This window comes from Lagopus leucura, unplaced genomic scaffold, assembly GCF_019238085.1.
Source record: "Lagopus leucura isolate 7727_CA_CO unplaced genomic scaffold, USGS_WTPT01 Super-Scaffold_100001, whole genome shotgun sequence".
In the NCBI taxonomy this organism is placed as follows: domain Eukaryota; kingdom Metazoa; phylum Chordata; class Aves; order Galliformes; family Phasianidae; genus Lagopus; species Lagopus leucura.
The window spans coordinates 47,266,353-47,284,198 of record NW_024962262.1 but is presented as its reverse complement, the minus strand read 5'-3'; the positions used below and the strand labels follow the sequence as shown (position 1 = coordinate 47,284,198).

The 17,846-nt window shown below is 45.7% G+C and overlaps 1 protein-coding gene across 1 annotated transcript in view; it reads right to left on the bottom strand.

Moving 5' to 3' along the window:
- Positions 1 to 17,846, bottom strand: part of LONRF2 (LON peptidase N-terminal domain and ring finger 2) — a 34,376-nt gene that overhangs the window by 15,489 nt on the left and 1,041 nt on the right. The window contains exons 2-3 of the mRNA XM_042867654.1: positions 3,396 to 3,514; positions 32 to 154 (exon numbers count right to left, since the gene is read on the bottom strand). Of these exons, the coding sequence (XP_042723588.1) occupies positions 32 to 154; positions 3,396 to 3,514 (242 nt within the window). The remainder of the gene's footprint in view (positions 1 to 31; positions 155 to 3,395; positions 3,515 to 17,846) is intronic.

Below are 17,846 nucleotides of genomic sequence, written 5' to 3'. Positions count from 1 at the left end.
CCAAGAAGCAAACAGTAAACACATCTGATACCTTCTGGGCTTCTTTCTTCATTGAGCTCCATTCAGGATTTAAGGCAACACAATAGAGAAACTCCTTCAATGCTTCCTCGGTCCTTTCCAATCCAGAAAGAGCTTTTGCTTTCACATAATGACCCTGTTTGCACAAAGAAAACGTACAAATCTAGAGATTGTTTCTGAAGAGGCAGTAAGACACCAGCACACAAACTTGGCCATTCCTCTGTTTTGCAGAAGAATGAGAAAGCCATTCCCTCCTGCTGAACAAAACGTCCCCAGTGCTGCACTGCAGCACCCCCAGCCAGACGCTGCTCCTTTCCTCTTCAAGGAGGACTTAACACAGAGTAAGGAGGGCTGTTTGTCTTCCTGGAGACTCCCACCACAACATATCCTACAGGGCTCCCTGTGGCCCAGAGACGGGTTCCCTGTACCAGGACAGTCTGAACAGCAATGGAGTTACATGGAAAACATGGGGCAGGCTGGCAGCGGCCCTGGATGAAGCAAAAGATTTCAGGTTTAGGATACTCACTTTTGCTGAGTGTCTTGTCCTATTTTATTTGGGTAGAACATATCAGTATATTATGCATGTAGGGCAACTTGACAGTGTTTAACCTGAAACCTTTTAGCTCATCCTACCTCTCCACATCCTGGAGTGACACACCCGTGGCTGAGGTAAAAGAAATCAGCTTGGAGACAAGTCCTAATTTGCTTATTAGTGGTGAGAGAGGAACGCCTCACCTTTGAATTTCCCTGTGGATGTCAATTTGCAGTTCAAATCTGACTCTGGAAATTATTTCCTTAAAGATGGAGAGAAACTAAATGTGTTTGTAAACATCTGCTCTTGAAAATGAACACTAGTCCACCTCCGATTCACACAATTATCTTCAGGCTGTGCTGGAGGCTGAGAGACTGGTCAGATAAGCAGATGTCTTTTTCTGTTCCTCATGCTCTTGCAAAAACATCAGGTAATCTTATCCAGCAGGTAAACTTCCCTCACCCTTTCAGTGCAGCCCTTCAAGTTGAAGCCTGTTACGATCTCTACCTTTCCACTGTCTGGGAGAAAAGGAGGAGGCTTATAGCAACAGACACTGTAGGAAAAACTAGTCACTGTATGCCATAAACAAGAAGTCTTAGTATGCCGCCATCTCCCAAGATGAGGACTGAGCAGGTAAATTTGACTACTTCCCAAAACACAGAAAAGAGCAGCCTGTTTATTCCAGCAAGAAGAAAGCATATTTCCCAATAGGAGTCTGAGTCCAAGAAGCATGCAAGAGGCCAAGTTCAAGGAGCATGCAAGAGCTTGATTTGGTTCCCAAGCAATGTCTCTTGGCTTCTGAGAACCAGGATGCAGCTAGCATGCTGGAGACATTTCACATCAAGATATGCATGTTTTTTTTTCTGAATATGATAAGAGGAAAGGTACTACAGAGGCCTGACCCTGATCTTTTTATTCTGATGCTTCCACAGCCTCTCTAAACATTTTTTTCCAGAGCTACTAATCATCCTGACACTACAGACAAGTTTACTCTACTGCCCTGGTAGCTTGGTGTCCTCTGGGCTGTGTGTGGAAGAAGCATCTAAAGATCCAACACCAAGAATTATGCCCAGGAATAACAGACCTTACAAGACCAGCACTGCCACCTTCCCTTTTCTATTTTCACAGTGTCAAGTAAAGCATCAGATCTGAGGGGTAAAATCTAGCCAGAACCCCAAGCAGCTTCAGAGAGGGCATCAAATTCTCTCTGCCACTTGCAAAGTACAACTGGAAATTTCTTCCTCACAGACTCCAGGGACTCGGTTTCAGCAACTGAAAATAAATAAACTGGTGGACCCAAGAACTTTAGGAACTCAGACATTGTAAGACACTGAATTTCAGTTAGCGATAAGCCAAAAGTTTCTGGTAGGTGAATGCTCATCTCCCAGGAGCTACTCCCAGAACAGCTCTATTTTATGGTGGATTTTTGCACTACACATTTGCTCTAATCTCTGCCACTGGATGAAACAGTGCAAGATACAAAACAAAGCAGAATTCCTGCATAATGCTAATTCAGGATCGCCAAAGCTTCTGTGGAAATTCTGACATACACAAGCAAAATGTATCTGTGATACTGCTGGTATGCCATGATGACAACTTTCATTTTCAATTAGCATTCTTCAGAGATGTGATTAACAAAATCTTTATCCGCCTACGACAGACACACATCACATTTCCATGGATGCAAGGCAAACAGACAAGACACTCCAAGAAAACATTTGAATGTGCTTAATTCATTTGTCTCCCTTTGCACAAAAACACAATTGACACTGCTCAAGATGAATTCCTGCCTTGAGTATAAAACGATCCTAAATAGAGAGTAAAATTTTAAAGAGTAGAATTGGAGATGGGGGTAAGATTACCATTTTCCTTCAAACAGAAAAGGTTTTAATGGGTGACAAGACAGGTATCTTCAGGAGACGAGTATCTAACTTGTCAGAAGCTAGATGCATCAGATGGCACCTCATTGCTCATCCTACCTAGCTCAAACAGAGACCAAGCTGCAGCTTCTGTGCTGAGGCTTGCCACACCAATGAGTTTATGCAACACCTCAGTCTTCTTCATAAGGCTAAAGAAAATCCAAGGTCTTCTTACAACCCTGCCTACAACCCATGTCACCCTATCTCTCAGACTGGAGGCTTCATTTGGTCAAAGCTGTGCTGCAGTTCTGCTAGTGACAGGTGAGGGACTGACTAAAGGTGTAATCCTAGGCAGGGTGAGCTGTTGGGATACCCAGCCTGCCTTCAGGCATCAACTGTGGGCACCATGTGCTTCCTTCTCTTTCTACCTTAACTATCTTTTCTACCTTTCTGACAATTGCTTCAGACTGCCCACAACTAGTGCTCCCAAGAACCTCATTTGTTAGGGAAAAAACCCCACACCAATATGAATCACTATGTCACACAGACAGGAATCTGATGTATGAACTCAGTATTGAAAGAAAAAAAAATGAGTAAATCCTGAAATACTATCTGGGATACTCCTCAGAAAGACACTGCTGCCAGGAGGCTGGCAAAGCCACTCACTGCCAAAAGGGAAAAGTGATCCCATGCTACCGATGACTTCTGAATGCGATTCTGCTTCAAGCTACAACACAAGCTCTAGCAGATCAATGGGCACTAGCACAAACAAAATCACATCACTGGATGCCCACCAGAGAAATCCCATGCTAACGACCTTCCAGACTCATCCTGTGAAAGAATGACCGTCCAGTCTGTGTTTCCAGTCCTGATAACACCACAATGTTCACCCAACAATGACCTCACCAGTGCCATCTGCCCCCCAAAGAGAAGTCCTGAGAACAAGCAGTCTGATTTGTTTTCCTTGTAGCATGCAAGCACCATACCGCAGGCCAGTGGGGTTTGCTTCGGCAGAGGATGTCTGCATCATGGAGGGCTTGCTGGTAGTTTTTCATTGACGTACAGAGCTCTGCTCGCTGTGCTATCAGTGAACACTTGCAAGAAGCTGAAAGACAAAAAGGTTACGAGAAAGTTAAAAGAAGCAGTAGTGTGTGTTAAACGCAGTAACCTAATTTCAAATAGAGTAACCTAAAAAGCACAGCTGCATGATCATTACGTTTCCACTTTTATGTAATGGAAAAAAAGGTAATTCTTCTCTTCCTTCCTGAAATATATTCCTCTCAGTCTGTAAGCAATCTCTGCATTCTCTCTTACAAGAGTGATTCCATATTCACATACGGGTCGTCACCTGCTCTTTCTGTCACATAGCTTACATGACTCTTCAGCAAGGAAAAAAAAAAAGCACCAAGCTTTTTCTCCCTCTACTCTAGTCCTACGCACTACGTGCAGAAAATACCACAAAGAACTTCAGTTACAGAACATCCCAGAAGCCAATCATTAAACAAAATGCATGCAGTCTTCAAATTATGTCCACTTGCCATCCTCACCGCAGGCAAACTTCCAGCGAGAACACATCACTGCCTTAGCAGCCATACGTTCATGAATTGTTTTTAGACTGCATGGACTATAAACATCTCAAATCCTATCTTATGGTCTAATATGTTTTAAGATGGAAATCTAGCTTGAGCATAAAACTTCAGGGAATTGCAGAAAAACTAAAGTGGCTCCACATTCAGCCTGTCTACCAGGATGGCCGTGTCTTTCCTGCAGTGCTGCAGTCTAACCAGCTTGTCCTGCTGCACAGGGTTATTTTGTCCCAGATGTATTTGCCTTAGCTAAAGCACACAAGACTTGCCAGCCTGAGCCTCAGGGTGGCAGCCCTGCAAACATTCCTTCCCCCTCCAAGCTTGATGACACACAAACCTGCAAACAGCACACTCCATTCGCTCATCAAGATTGTTAGTAAGATATTAAACAGCACCAAACCCATTACCAGCACCTCAGCAATGCTACTGGCATTCATCCACCCCACAGCCTGGAGTGAGGAACTGGCACCTAGTACCCAGCAGCCCAGCCAGCTTCCACCCATCCCTAACAGCCTGGGTGCTCTCAACCTTTGCATGCCAGGAAAGCCTCAGGAGAGCTGGAAAATGGCTGCCAGGTGGTAGAATTCTCATGACCAGATTAAAGCTTTCATAACTGGGATTAAAGTTTAAAAATGCTCCAAGGTGCACTGAGAGGCAATACTTCCTCATTTCTACAGGTCTGAAACTCTGCCTCCTAACTAACTTCAGGGACATTTCCAACTAGCATATCCTTCTGTATGGCTGTATGTTGGGTTCTCATCTCCATACCCTTCCTATTCTGCACAAACATCCCAACATACCCTCAAACATATCCTCAGTAAGAACAAATTTGCCATGTGAAGCTGTATACACTGTATACAAGTGAGTATGGACAGAGAATAAGCATGCAACTGGTACAGGTGCTACAGCTGACAAAGTTCAAGCATCGTGCAGAGGGATGGCCCAACTGCATCCCCTCCCTGCCCTGGAGCTGACACCAGCTCTAATGCAGCAAAGCAGGTCCGTGTGGTTGCACAGCAAACCAGAGCAAGAAATTAATTGACTGAAAGCTAACGCAGTGAAAACAAATAAATATAAAGGTTTAAGAGGATCACTTTCCCCTCAACTGGTTCACTGTAAAGCTTCAGAAATGTGAACACCAGGATGAGGGATGAGAAAGAAAGAAGCAGTGAGGACTGATGCTTTCTTTAGCCCAAGCATGGACTGATGCCAGATTTACTAACTGCAGAATGATACACCACAGCTGATCCTGCCTCAATGGGCCCAGACAGCAAAGGCTGCAGACTACATCTAAAACATGGGAGCTCTACAAAAGCTTGTTCGTGCATTTGTTGGTTTTCTCCTTTCAGTATTACACATGCAGACTGCTGCAGTGACCCATAGTAGTAGAGAATCACTCTTAAGAAGTAAATTAACAAAATTTAATTGAAAACAACTAACCTCATGCCCTCGGAAGCAAGCTATTTTCTTCTTTTCCAAAGATGCTCAAATACAAGATTATTCAATTTTGTTGTCTTTTATTAATCTTCTGACTGTATTAAACCCACTCTGCCTATATTTCCATCAATGTATCTGCTGCATGTTTTTTCTACAAATATTGACAGGGGTAGGCAGAGCATTGGGTGGGGTACTTTTTGGCACCAAGGAGGGAAAGGAAGCAGTGCAAGCTTATTGGGCAGGCAAGCCAGCTTCCTGCTTCTGTTCACTAGTGCACCACTGACATTTCAGCCATGCTGACGTTTCCTCATGTTTTTCAGCAGGCAATTCCGAGTGGCTCATACATTCAGTAGACACAGAGAACAGCTTCATCATTTCATTTTTGGGAACATCTCAACTGCAGAAGTCTTTGTTTTCAGTGAAAATGAGAGGCAGAACACAACTGTGTTGCAAGGGCTGCAAATCTTCCCAAAGCAAAGTTCACAGGCTCATATAACATGAAGAGAAAATAAGATACTGAAATAAACTTAAGCCACACCAGAAAAAGCTACATCTACTCAGGACTTCACCAAGTTCCTCTGTTCACCAAGTCTCAATTAGAAAGCAAAAGGTGTGGTCCATTTTAACTAAACATTCCTAGCCAGTTATTCATTAACTGAGGAAGAGAAAGGGAGCAGGGGGAACAAGCTTCCAGCTTTGCTCAAGAGAACAGTATTTATGAGAATACAGAATAACAGGTTTCCTATAGTGAGATTAGGCGGTCAGACAGGGCTCGGTAGCTGGAGCGCTGCCCAGCCTCCTTCATTCAAGTTCACCTCCATTTGGTGGTGAGGCCACTGGCACGTCCCATCGTCAGCATGGAGCTGGTGCCAGCCTGCAGGCAGCTGCACCTGGGCAGCGTGGAGAGGGAGCAGGGCTGGTGGCAGGGCTGCACTTCTTAGAACCCATGAGCTAGCAGATACCAGCACCACATGAAGGGCACTGTGGGCCAGAATAAACACCACCACAAAGCCACCCAAAAAACAATCCTAGGCTACGTGACTTCCCAAGGTTAGATCCTACAAGCTGATCAGCGAAACCAGCACCAGGAAGAACTGCCTCTGGCAGATGGCCGATACCAACGTAGCTGCATGTAGCTATGGAAGGAAAAAAAAGGTATAGCTTTATTAAAGACAGAGATTCTGTAAGCACTGTTGAGTTGTTCCACTCCCTCACATATCATGTGGGGAAAAAAAAATAATAATCGCATGAGGTGAATGGAGAGGGCTTGAGGATGTACAGATTTCAGTAACACTGCTAGGTGCTGACAAACTACAAGAAGCATCAAGATTATTTAAAACAAACCACAAAGTCACACAATAACCAGTGGTTTGCTTTAACATAACGCACCCATTCTTTCTCACTGGGGCTAAGAATAAAAGATTTCTTTTAAGAAATGACTTGGTATCTCAGTCCAAATTAAAGCAGAAAAGCATAGACAATGTTACTGTTTCCACAATACCAACAGATGGCATTTCCTGGATCAAAATCTTCTGGGAGCCTGCAGCTGCACAGCAAAATTTATGTTCTTGTCAGCATCGTGGATCCACCATTGAGCCTCTTAGGATCTGCGGCTCCGGGCAGCTGGGACACAGATTTCCTGGGAGCCACAGGTCATGGGAACCTTTGCACATGGCGTCCTCCCTCCCAGCCCTCACCCCACAGCGCGAGACGATGCCTGAGCGTTGCACAACATCAAGGGGCTCGGCAGCTCTGTGCATCCTGGATCCTCTCTGGGACAGCCAAGTATCACCAACACAGAGTGCTTGCCAGCTTGTTGAAACTGATGCAATAGCTGGCTGAGATTTTCCAGAAACGTTAGCTTACTATCCCTCCTAGTAAATTTAACCTCAACTTTGCTCACTTCACCTTTGCGCTCATGTGCAGACATTCATTAGATCACACTCTCACTTATGCAGAAGCTAACACCCAAAATTACTTTTCCAGACAGGCCCAAGCCTTCACATTTTCAAAATACTGTATGGTTGAATGCAGGAGGCTGACAGAAAAGAACATGGCTCCCTCAAACCTCCCTGTGCTAGGAGGAAAATGAGTGCAATTAGAGAATTTTCTAAACAGGACATGGATGACGCTAAGAGTTTTTCTGCAATAAACTACTCCAGAGATTTCTTCCAGGAATTCAGCACAGAAAGAACTAACTGAAAGTTGCTAGAACTCCCTAATCCTTCTTATCTGACATTTATTTCTTCCTAGAAGAGCATGTTTTATTCAAGTCTATCCCAACTCTAAGCGCATTTTCTAAACGCCTATTAGAAACAGCATCATGACAAAAACACCTTTGAGTGCTCCTAGCAAGAGTCAATCTAGGATTCTAGGGAAAAAGCTTTCCCACATTTTAATGTAACTTCCACCACAGGACAGAGCAAGAAATTTGGCTTCTTTGCTGTGCTCTGCACTCAGCTCTGGAGATCTGGTTGAGGAGCAGGGGCAGAAGCGTGCTTGATGAGATAATTAGCTAAAGCAGTAAAGACAGACAGGAGTGCAAATAAAACTTCTATCTATAGCAAAGACAAAAAACAAGTTCAGCTCCCCAGAACTGAAGAATGGCATCAGTCACAATGTACACTTACAATCAGCAAGTCCCCAGTTTCTCATTTATCATTCCACAATAATTGGATTATTTTAAAAAAAGTATGTTTTCTGAGCCTCACCATGATTTCTCCTTGCATTTGTATCCCTGTCAGTTTTCCAGTATGTGAAAACAAATCAAAACCCCAGACGAAGCACACAGGAAGTTTCATTGCAGAGAGACTCCAGAGATGGGAAATTCTCTCTCTGCCAGCCCATTCTTGCAGCCCAGCAGACTCCAGCTGATCTGGAATGGGTGCTCACAAGCAGTTCTGTGCAGGGAAGCAACACTTAAGTCCTGGACAGGTATGATGACTTCAGCAGTGCCCTTCTCTACAGAATTTGCGTGCACTTCTGAGCACCAGAATTTATGAAGAACATCGGACCATTAGAGAGTGTCCTGATGGAAGGCTACGCTACAAGGACGATTAAGGGTATGGAGGGGAAGACGTGTGAAAAGCAGCTGAGGCCCCTCGTTGTGCTCAGCACAGAGCAGAGGAGCTGAGGGGAAGCCTGATGGCGGCTGCAGCTCCTCACAGGGAGCGGAGGGGCAGCGCTGAGCTCTGCTCTGTGTGACAGCGACAGGGCCCGAGGGAACGGCATGGAGCTGTCAGGGGAGGGCAGCTGGGGGTCAGGGAAAGGGGCCACACCACAGGGCAGAGGGCATGGAATGGGATGCACAGGGCTGTGGGCACGGCCCCGAGCTGCTGAAATTCAAGGAGCGTTTGGACACTGCTCTCAGACATTGGTTTCGGATGGTACTGTGTGGAACCAGGAGTCAGATTTGATGGTCCTCGTGGATCCCTCCCAACTTCCTTACGTTCTGTGGTACTTGGTTCTATGGTTTTTTAAATCATCATTAAAGAAAACCATAAATCCATAATAGAAGAATTATTCAAAGTTCCCGTGCAGCCAGAACACATCTCTGTAGCAACAGATGAAGCAACCCCAAGAGCTTCCCAGCCCTGAACTCATCCATAACCAAGATTATATAACTCAGCAAAGTAAAACTAATCCCTTTCATAAGCTTACTGCCGTGCAGAAGCAGTCCACTGTTTTACAGTACAACCATTACACAAGCACCTAGTTCCACTAGACAAGAAACACTGCCAGACATTACAGCAAATGCTGTTACAAGCTGCAGGAAGAGCCTGCCCCAAGAAGCAAGGGCACGGGTACCACTGCACTCCTGCATTCACCATCTGTGCAATATGGCTGCCATACTGCTGCCTAAAAGACCTGTCCAAAGCCACTTCCTTCTTCCTCACACTACCCACAGCAGTCATTATGAAAATACAGAACCTCCTACGAACAGCTCTGTCTACAATACAGCTTTTTTTACTTTTTAATTCTTCATACAGATATGACGTATTTGACTTCACAGGGGTAAGGCAAATGACTGACCCTATCAGAGAAGGTAACCACATGCAGAGAACAAAGGTGTGTACTGCACATTTCTTAAAGGTACCCCAAACCAAAATCTCTCTTTACCCAAAAATGAGACTAGAAAACAACATATGAGGATTGTCTTTGGGAACTGGGGCTGTTTGGTCTGGAGAAAAGGAGGCTGAGGGGAGGCCACACCACTCTCTATAAGCACCTGGAAGGAGACTGTAATGGGGAGAGTGTGGTCTCCATTCAACAGACAGCATGTAGGAGGTGGCCCCAAGTTGTGCCAAGTGAGGTTTAGATTGGATATCAGGAAGAAGTGGTTCTTGAAAAAGTGCTTAGACGTTGGACATGACCCCTGGTCTGCCCAGGGAGATGGCAGAGTCCCCATCCCTGCAGGTATTGAAAAGACGTGCGGATGTGGCACGAAGGGACAGGGTTTAGTGAAGGGACTCGGAGCTCAGGGTGATGGTTGGACTTGGCAATCTTGAAGGCCTCAGAACCATCTGAAGATTGGAAGAAACTATTCTACAACTGGAGCGTCCAAGTTACAGCCACTATTTCACAAGCGGCACTGAATCAACAGCTCTGTCCCCTTGTCTTTCGTCCCAAAAGTACAAGGATGTAGAACCATTCACTTCCATGTCCTTGAGCATACTTACCTAGATAACTTTCCGGTCCACGGCAGATAACAAGACAGTGCCTTGTTTTCTTCAGCTGAGGTGATAAATACAACACAGCTGACAGATCAGCAGGGCAATTGAGAACATATGATATCTAGACAAGTTAAGTCTCTCTGGGCTTTGGTTCTTTACCTCTTGCTGTTGTGAACAACCTCTGGAAAGGGTTCAGACTTAAAAACATAGATTTTTCTGTATGTTTGATGAAACACTTTGGATTTCCAGTGGTTTTATTTTGGGCTCAGTGAGTAATTCCTCAGCTAGGAAGCCCTGCATAATATTTAAAGCTGGACTGTCATCATCACTCTGCACAGTTAATCACTCCTCCCTTGATTACTCAAGGGAAACACTGTAAGAAAAGCTGTATTCTGCCTAGAAGAGCTGCCATAAAGAGAGTACAGTTAACTTAGTGCCCTGTCTTCCAAACTGTACCTCCAACCTAATGAGGCAGAGGCAAGCCAGACCAATTACATTACCCTACAGCTTAGTTTGCATTCCCACAATTGTAAGCCAATGAGAACCTTCTGTACAAACCAACTAAGTGGTGAATTTCACGGTACAGCACAAGTCATTAATTCAAGATTGTTCAGAGTACAGCTCAATGTAATGGATTAGATTATCCACGCCTCCTAACGAAAGCCTGTCTTTCCACATCATTAAGACGAAGCCCACTCTTTCCAGATCTGACTGCATGAACCAACACCTCTCCCCCACATCGTCAGTTTTCACTCTGCCCCTTGGATATCTGGGCACCGTCTTGGGTGACATACCCCAACTCCATCTGTGGCTGCTTGGTACTGGTATAACAAAACTATTGAGCACACAAACGTGACTCATTTTCAATGTTTACTGGTTCTCACAGCATTTAGTTAGGGCTTCAGGTAAGATTTTCTAACAAAAAACCTTTCTTAGAGAGAACAGTAGACTCAGTTAGAACCAAGGTACCCATTTCAAGAGCAGGTAATACTTTAATCTGTTAGCATTTTGTTTTTTAAAACATAACAAGCAAAGCCAACACAAACCAAAACCCCACAGGTCAAACTCGTGATTAATCTTTAGAAGACTCAAGTAGATGTCTAGATGCCCCATACAAACAGGCAGCTGAGATGCACGCAAGTTGGTGATTGCAAAGAGATTCTAAGAACACAGAAACCAAGATCAATTTACAGCAAGATATGCTATCATAATACAACCTCACAGGTGATTATCTAGCTGCCTTTTTTTTTTTTTTTTTTTTTTTTTTTTTTTTTGTTACTATCAGTATATAAACTGCATTTCTAGTAGTTCCTTTCGAAATTTCTACAGCCTTCTTCTTTTTCCAGTTAAAGTTTATTTTAGCCTAGGATTTCTGACTGCATACTGCAAAAAGGACTTTCTCGTTTCTTAGTTACTTCCCCACTGTGCTTTGGTCCTGAAAACACAGCAGATCACATAACACACTTGTGTAAGAGAAGGGGAGTGGTAAAGTAACCCACTCATCTTCAGATTAAGAACTTCAAGTCAGTTCCATAAATGTCTTCTTCCTTTGTTACCTTTTTTTTTTAATCACAGTAACAATGAATATGCTTTTCTTTTAAGAGCTGTTTGAATAATCCTAGAGAACTATGCCTACATGCAAGAAAATCTGAAGCATTTTGGAAGTAGTTCAACTGCTTATAGGAAATCACATCTCGATGATAACAAGGAGCAGGAGGGGAGTAACTATCCTGAACAGTGCAATACCTAAGTTACAAGAGCATCCTTAACCGTTTTAAAAAACACCTAAAGATCATCCTCTGATGATAACCACAGATACGCTCCTGCCCACCATGCACAGGACTCACGTGGTCCCTGGTCTTGCAATCCTGCAAAGCCCATGCCTTCAGCAGGCCCTCACAAATTGACGAAACCATCAGATTCAGCAACGGGATTTGAGCTTTAAGCAGTCAGCTCTTCAAAAAATCAAGAGCAATACGGGTTCCTTCTTCAAAGTACTTCACACATTTGCAGGAGCAGTAAATTCTTCATGTATGACACAGTTTTGTCAAGCACTACCTCAGTATTAAAGAAGCGTGTGTGGGGTAGTCTGCAAAATATTTTAAGTTTAAAATAACATTCAGCGTACACAGTTTGTAGGTAATCTCTGTTTCTATTTTTGCACCAATGAAAAACAGAAGAAAACAGGTTTGGGAGGCATGTTTAATTTAGGCGGATTTCAAGAGGTGCTTTTACAGAAAGATGGGAAAGCTCCTTTTTTAGCACTTCTCTAAGAAGAAAGCATCTGCTATTTTTTGCAGCATACTATTTCAGAAAGATTACCTCTCATTCTTCATTTAGAAATCATACTTCTCTAGCTACAAAATTAAATACTTTTTTGATGAATTATTAAAATGACTGAATCATTTGCCATTCCAAGAGTCATGACAGTCATCTACCAGCTTTTTTCCTCCCTTTGTTTTTGTGTCTTTTCTTTAATGGTTGGTACAAAGTCAAGAGACATTTCTTTACTACTGGAAATCAGAAGCATTCCCAAGACACACTGTGAGGAAGAAGATTCGGTCAATCTCTTTTTTTAACCACATGAGAAAGACAGATGACCTTATCTTTGATAGCAGTCTTCTAGAAATAGTGCACCAACAAGAAAAGACCATTAAAGTGCACTAATGCACATAATTCACACGCAGGGATTGTGGATGATCTCTTTGAACAATGCCTCTTCGATGCAAGCACACCACTAAGAAGCGCAAGTCTTAAGAAAACAGCAACAATAAAACCTATGTCCTGTATCATCAGACACCTTTATAGACATTTAAGCACAGCTTCCTAAACAGATTAAGCACAGCTTCCTCATGCAGACACAGAAGGGACTCTGCAGCTCTCTGCTTCTTCTGACCTTGATCGAAGTGGCCAATCTCTCACCCACCGCTCCTATGGTGTGGCAGCAACAGGAAGCTGACCAAGAATTGTCATCAGCTTTCTCCACCAAATTTAAAAAACAAATTTGGATGCAGGCTTGGAAAGCAAACACCTTAGGAAATCAGTTTTGGGATCACTTGCCCATAGCCTTTTTTACTCAGGACTACAAGCATTCAACCAAACAGCAGGAATGTTCCAGTGGAAATTCATTCACACTGCACTCCTCGGGAAGCAACAGTCCCCCACAACTTAGCTTTTAGTGGCAGGAACATCCATGGCAGCTGTTTTGGAATCAACTTCTACTGAAGCATCACTTAAGTCTGTATGGAAGGTCAAAGGACACGGCAAGACACTTTCTATTCACAATTTATTTTTTTCTCCTCCTATTTAACAGCAATGTAAAGTCATACTCAGCCTATAAAATCAGACACAAGCTGTTAGCAGCTCCCTCACAGCTGGGAAATGGGCAACTCACACTTGCCCCACACTCTAGAACAGATGAGCTGTTCTTCAGCAAGCCAAATTTGGGCTCCAAAATCTGCATACTGTTAACAGATTTAAGCCTGAAAGCCAGTGTCAGTAAAAATGCAGATGTTCATCCTCAGTACTGATGTAAAACTACGGGGAGGGGGAAGGGTACAGAGTGTAACACAACTGAATTCAGATGCAAAAACACTCACGTGAAGAAACATATACATAAGAGGGGTGATGCAACAGGACAAGATGATGGGAGGCCTGATGGTGGCTGCAGCTCCTCACAGGGAGCGGAGGGGCAGCGCTGAGCTCTGCTCTGTGTGACAGCGACAGGGCCCGAGGGAACGGCATGGAGCTGTCAGGGGAGGGCAGCTGCGGGTCAGGGAAAGGGGCTGCACCACAGGGCGGTGGGCGGGGAACGGGATGCACAGGGCTGTGGGTATGGCCACCAGTGCTGGAGTTCAAGGAGCGTTTGGTCACAGCTCTCAGGCATAGGGTTTGGATTTTGGGTGGTGCTACATGGAGTAAAGAACTGGACTCAGTTGCCCATGTGGGTCCTTTCCAACTTGGGATATCCTATCGTTGTGATTCCAAGAAGGCCAAGACGGCTTGCACCTTTGATGCTCTGTGCAGGCAGAGAGAACACAGTGCAGCACGCGAACTACAGTGTACTACATAAGCAGTGCACAAGGTAGCTATTGAGTGCTAGGCCCTGCACCTCTGTCCTAAAAGGCTATGGCTGCTGGAGAACAGGCACAGCTTGCCTGAGATATTATCCTCATGAGCCGAGTCTCCCTTTATGCCACTCTTCCACTGCCTCCCAGCTTGCTTTTCCCTCTGTAATTGAATTAAGGGAGAATTCATTGGGCGTCAAATAAGTTTCCATGAATGGCTTTACCACAAAACAAATTACTGCTGAGTGGCTGCATTAAGTCTTCTTTTGGATTGGGCCAATTTCTGGTGAACCTCCACTGAGAGGAAAAGAACGGGGAGAGAGGTTTCTTCTCCCAAGTTCACTCAAGAGAGGCTGAGCCTCTTCCCTCCACCAAAGCCCAGGAGAGCACCTAGTTTTGTTTATAGCCATGCTCCAAATGCCACCCCATCTCTCAGGGCCAGCATGCTAGTTTCCACCCCAGAGTTGGAAGTGGCAACACAAGGCACCCATGGCAGCACTCCTCCCAGCACTCCACCTTCAACACTATCGGCAGACTCCATCTGAACTTACCTCCTCCTCTCTTTTGGCCCTTTATCCACTGGAAATGGAGATGTGTGGGCAAGGTGGCCCTCTATATGTGCTTGGGAAGAAAAAACCCCCTTCTACCCACACTAACCCATCCTTAACTCCACCATGGTCTTCAGCCTCAGCAATCTCCTATAGTCTTATTCTGAGCCCCTTGAGGTGGATAAAAACAAAGAAGCTGGGTAATCTGAATGGATGTACATCAGCAATCCCCCAGAAGAAACCTAGTTCTGCTGAAGCTGATGCAGGAGGCAGCACGCACTCTGAGCAGAAATGTGTAGGCTTATTTACAGGAAAGGCACGGGATACTAATAGCTGCCTCAATAGAAAGAAAGGCACAGAGGATCGGCAGCTGAAGGAATGAGTCACCAGTACCCAAATCCCCTTACGGTCTCTGTGTTTATTTGCTTACTAGCATGCTCTCACCCTGAGAAGAGCACAGTCTCCTTCAGATCCATGCTGAATCTAATTTTAATGCCAGCAGACTACAGCACTAAATGTGCAATGAGCTCCTGTGCCTGGTCTGCACGAGACAGACTATTTTTTGATAAATACTGCTCTCCAAGAATAAACAGCATTGCCAAGTCCCTTCCCCACTATGATGCAGTCTTTGGCCCTGCAGAGTTAGGCACCCTACCTGGGTAAAGCCTTACTTGTTATCTTTCGTCTTAAGAGACAGCCACCTGCTACCTCTGTAATTACAATTTGTTCTCTGGAAGGACAAAAATAAAACCGATACATTCAAAAGAACATCTGCAAAATACCTGCTCGTTTGTCACTGAAATCCAGCCACCCTCAGTCTCTGAGTGCACACACACACACACACACACCCCCCTGTACTGCTCCCAGACAGTTTTGTGCATGTCCACAAGACCAGCAAGAGCAGAGAAAAAAACTGAGGGGTGGCAGGGAGGAAACCCACCTCTGGTACCCCCACCTAGTGTGCCTGAGGAGCAGCCAGAGTGCTGGGTATTGCCCAAATGGCAATGCTGAATGTTGTGATGGCTGAGCAGCACAAAGCTTGGCACTGAGCGTGATCCAGCTGGAAACAAATGCTTCCTTTCAAGTGGCCAGACACGTGCTTGCTTTGAAGAAACGGTAATTAGATACCTTGCAACAACAGAGACCTATTCCAATGTCTGCAGCAGTGAAAGCAGCAGCCGGCAGTGAAAGCAGCAGCCGCTTTGTGTAAGCAGTGGAGATGACCAAACTGTGGCCTTCTCAAGAAGGCCAGGAGGTTCAAAGCATAAAGCCAGTTTTCTCAAAAATGTTAACAGAACTGCCAACAGAATCCTTCAGAACAAAGACAGAAGCAGTGGGGGCACTGCAAACCTGATAGGTAAGGACAGAAGGACAAAAATATCTGAGGTGAGGACTAAGATTCAGCAAGACCGACTAGTTCCACTGGAAACAGCCACCACCTTAAAGGTGTGCAGGTTATCTTCTATCTGAAACAAGGAGCAGGCACTCCAGATCCTGCTGGGAAGAAGACAACTACAGCACACTTGAAGCACCCCAAGGATCAAAGTGCAGATCAGATGACAAGAAGCCACAGGAAGACCCAACTGCTAAAGGAAGACCTGCTTTAATGTTACAAATGTCACACCCAGCCACGTGTTGCAGGGAAACAGGAGTAAAATCAGTGAGCAATGAGCTGCAGACCAAGAGGCCTGGAGTCTTCCTCATCAAAGGACACATATAATCCACGTGCCCTTCTGCCTCCACTCCTGTTTCTGAAAAGCCACGCAGATCCCCGCTGCCATGACTCCCAGCAGCAATGGAAGTAGAAGAGGCGGCACCAGTCATGGAAGCTTAGGACCTCCAGGGCTCTGATGGCAACTTGGCCTAGGCCCAACCACAGCCTGAGGGGACACAAGGGGAGGCTGCAGCTTTGCGGGCTAAGGGGGCTACCCTTCTTCAGAAGGGATCTGGATCTGCAAATGGGCAGTTACCCCTGGTGTTAGGATTCTGAAAGCCAGCAAGGTGCCTGCTGCTATTCTCACAGGGATAAGTCACGGTGATGGCATTACCTCAGGACCCTGAGGCACGCAGCCAGGGCTGGAGGATGTGCTGCAGGGACAGGCACGCTGCGTCCCCCTGGGCCACCACGCACAGAGCAGCACGAAGCATGCTGCTGCCACACCTCCCTCTCCTGCATCCGCAGCTATTTTTTGGGATTTTTTTTTTTTTTTTGAGGCTGCCTTGCTAAAAACTCCCTGTGACCTACATTGAGCCTCTCCCCTCCCTCTGCTTCACCTTCCTTCCCAAGCTCTCCGTCCTGCCCTACTTTACCAGAGATTACTTCAGCTAAACCATGTAATAGTTTTACTGAGAATGCAGGCTGTGGAGGAGCCACGAGCAGCCAGACCAGTCGTGCTGCACGCAGCCCTCGGTTTCCCACTGTCAACCAAGAGCTGTGGCGAGGAAGAAGCCCGCATCCAGGCATAGCAACAGTGCAGAACAAAGCCAAGTGCCTCAGCCCCTCGCTGAGACAACGGAAGGTGGGGGTGAGGGACATGGTTCTGTTCAAAGGAGGGAAGGAGCTCCTCTGCTGAGGAGGAATGCCGCTTTCTTCACGTTTCATTCGTCTCAGTCAGATTTGCCCGCAGGATTTCGCCCCCGTAACGCCACAGCGGTGGCTGGCTCTCCTTCCTCCCTCACCAAAGCAAGACGTCTATGGCGGGGGGGGCTGTGCAGGGATCCCAGCTCCCAGCCCCATGCCTACGCCCATACACCGTGCTACTACGAGGCAATGCAGAGGACCCACCTCCTACAGGCAACCAGGGCTGCCCCCCGTCCACAGGGCCCTTCATTTAAACCCCCGCTCCTCCGAGAACGCCACGCACAAACAAACCTAAGGAGGTGAAATTGTCTAAAGAGGTTACATTCAAAACACGGGCTGATGCTCTCCACAAGTCACAACGCTGATTTATCCTGACACGGCGTTGAGACAAAAACAATCCGAGCCTTCCCACCTACTTATACGTTGCTGAGCGCTTTCGATGGCCGCGTCTGGCTGGAAGCGCAGCGGCACGCACAGAACGCCCGCGGATGGCAGCCACCAGCCACCAGCCACGGGGCCACGCCGCAGCCGGACGCCGACGCGGC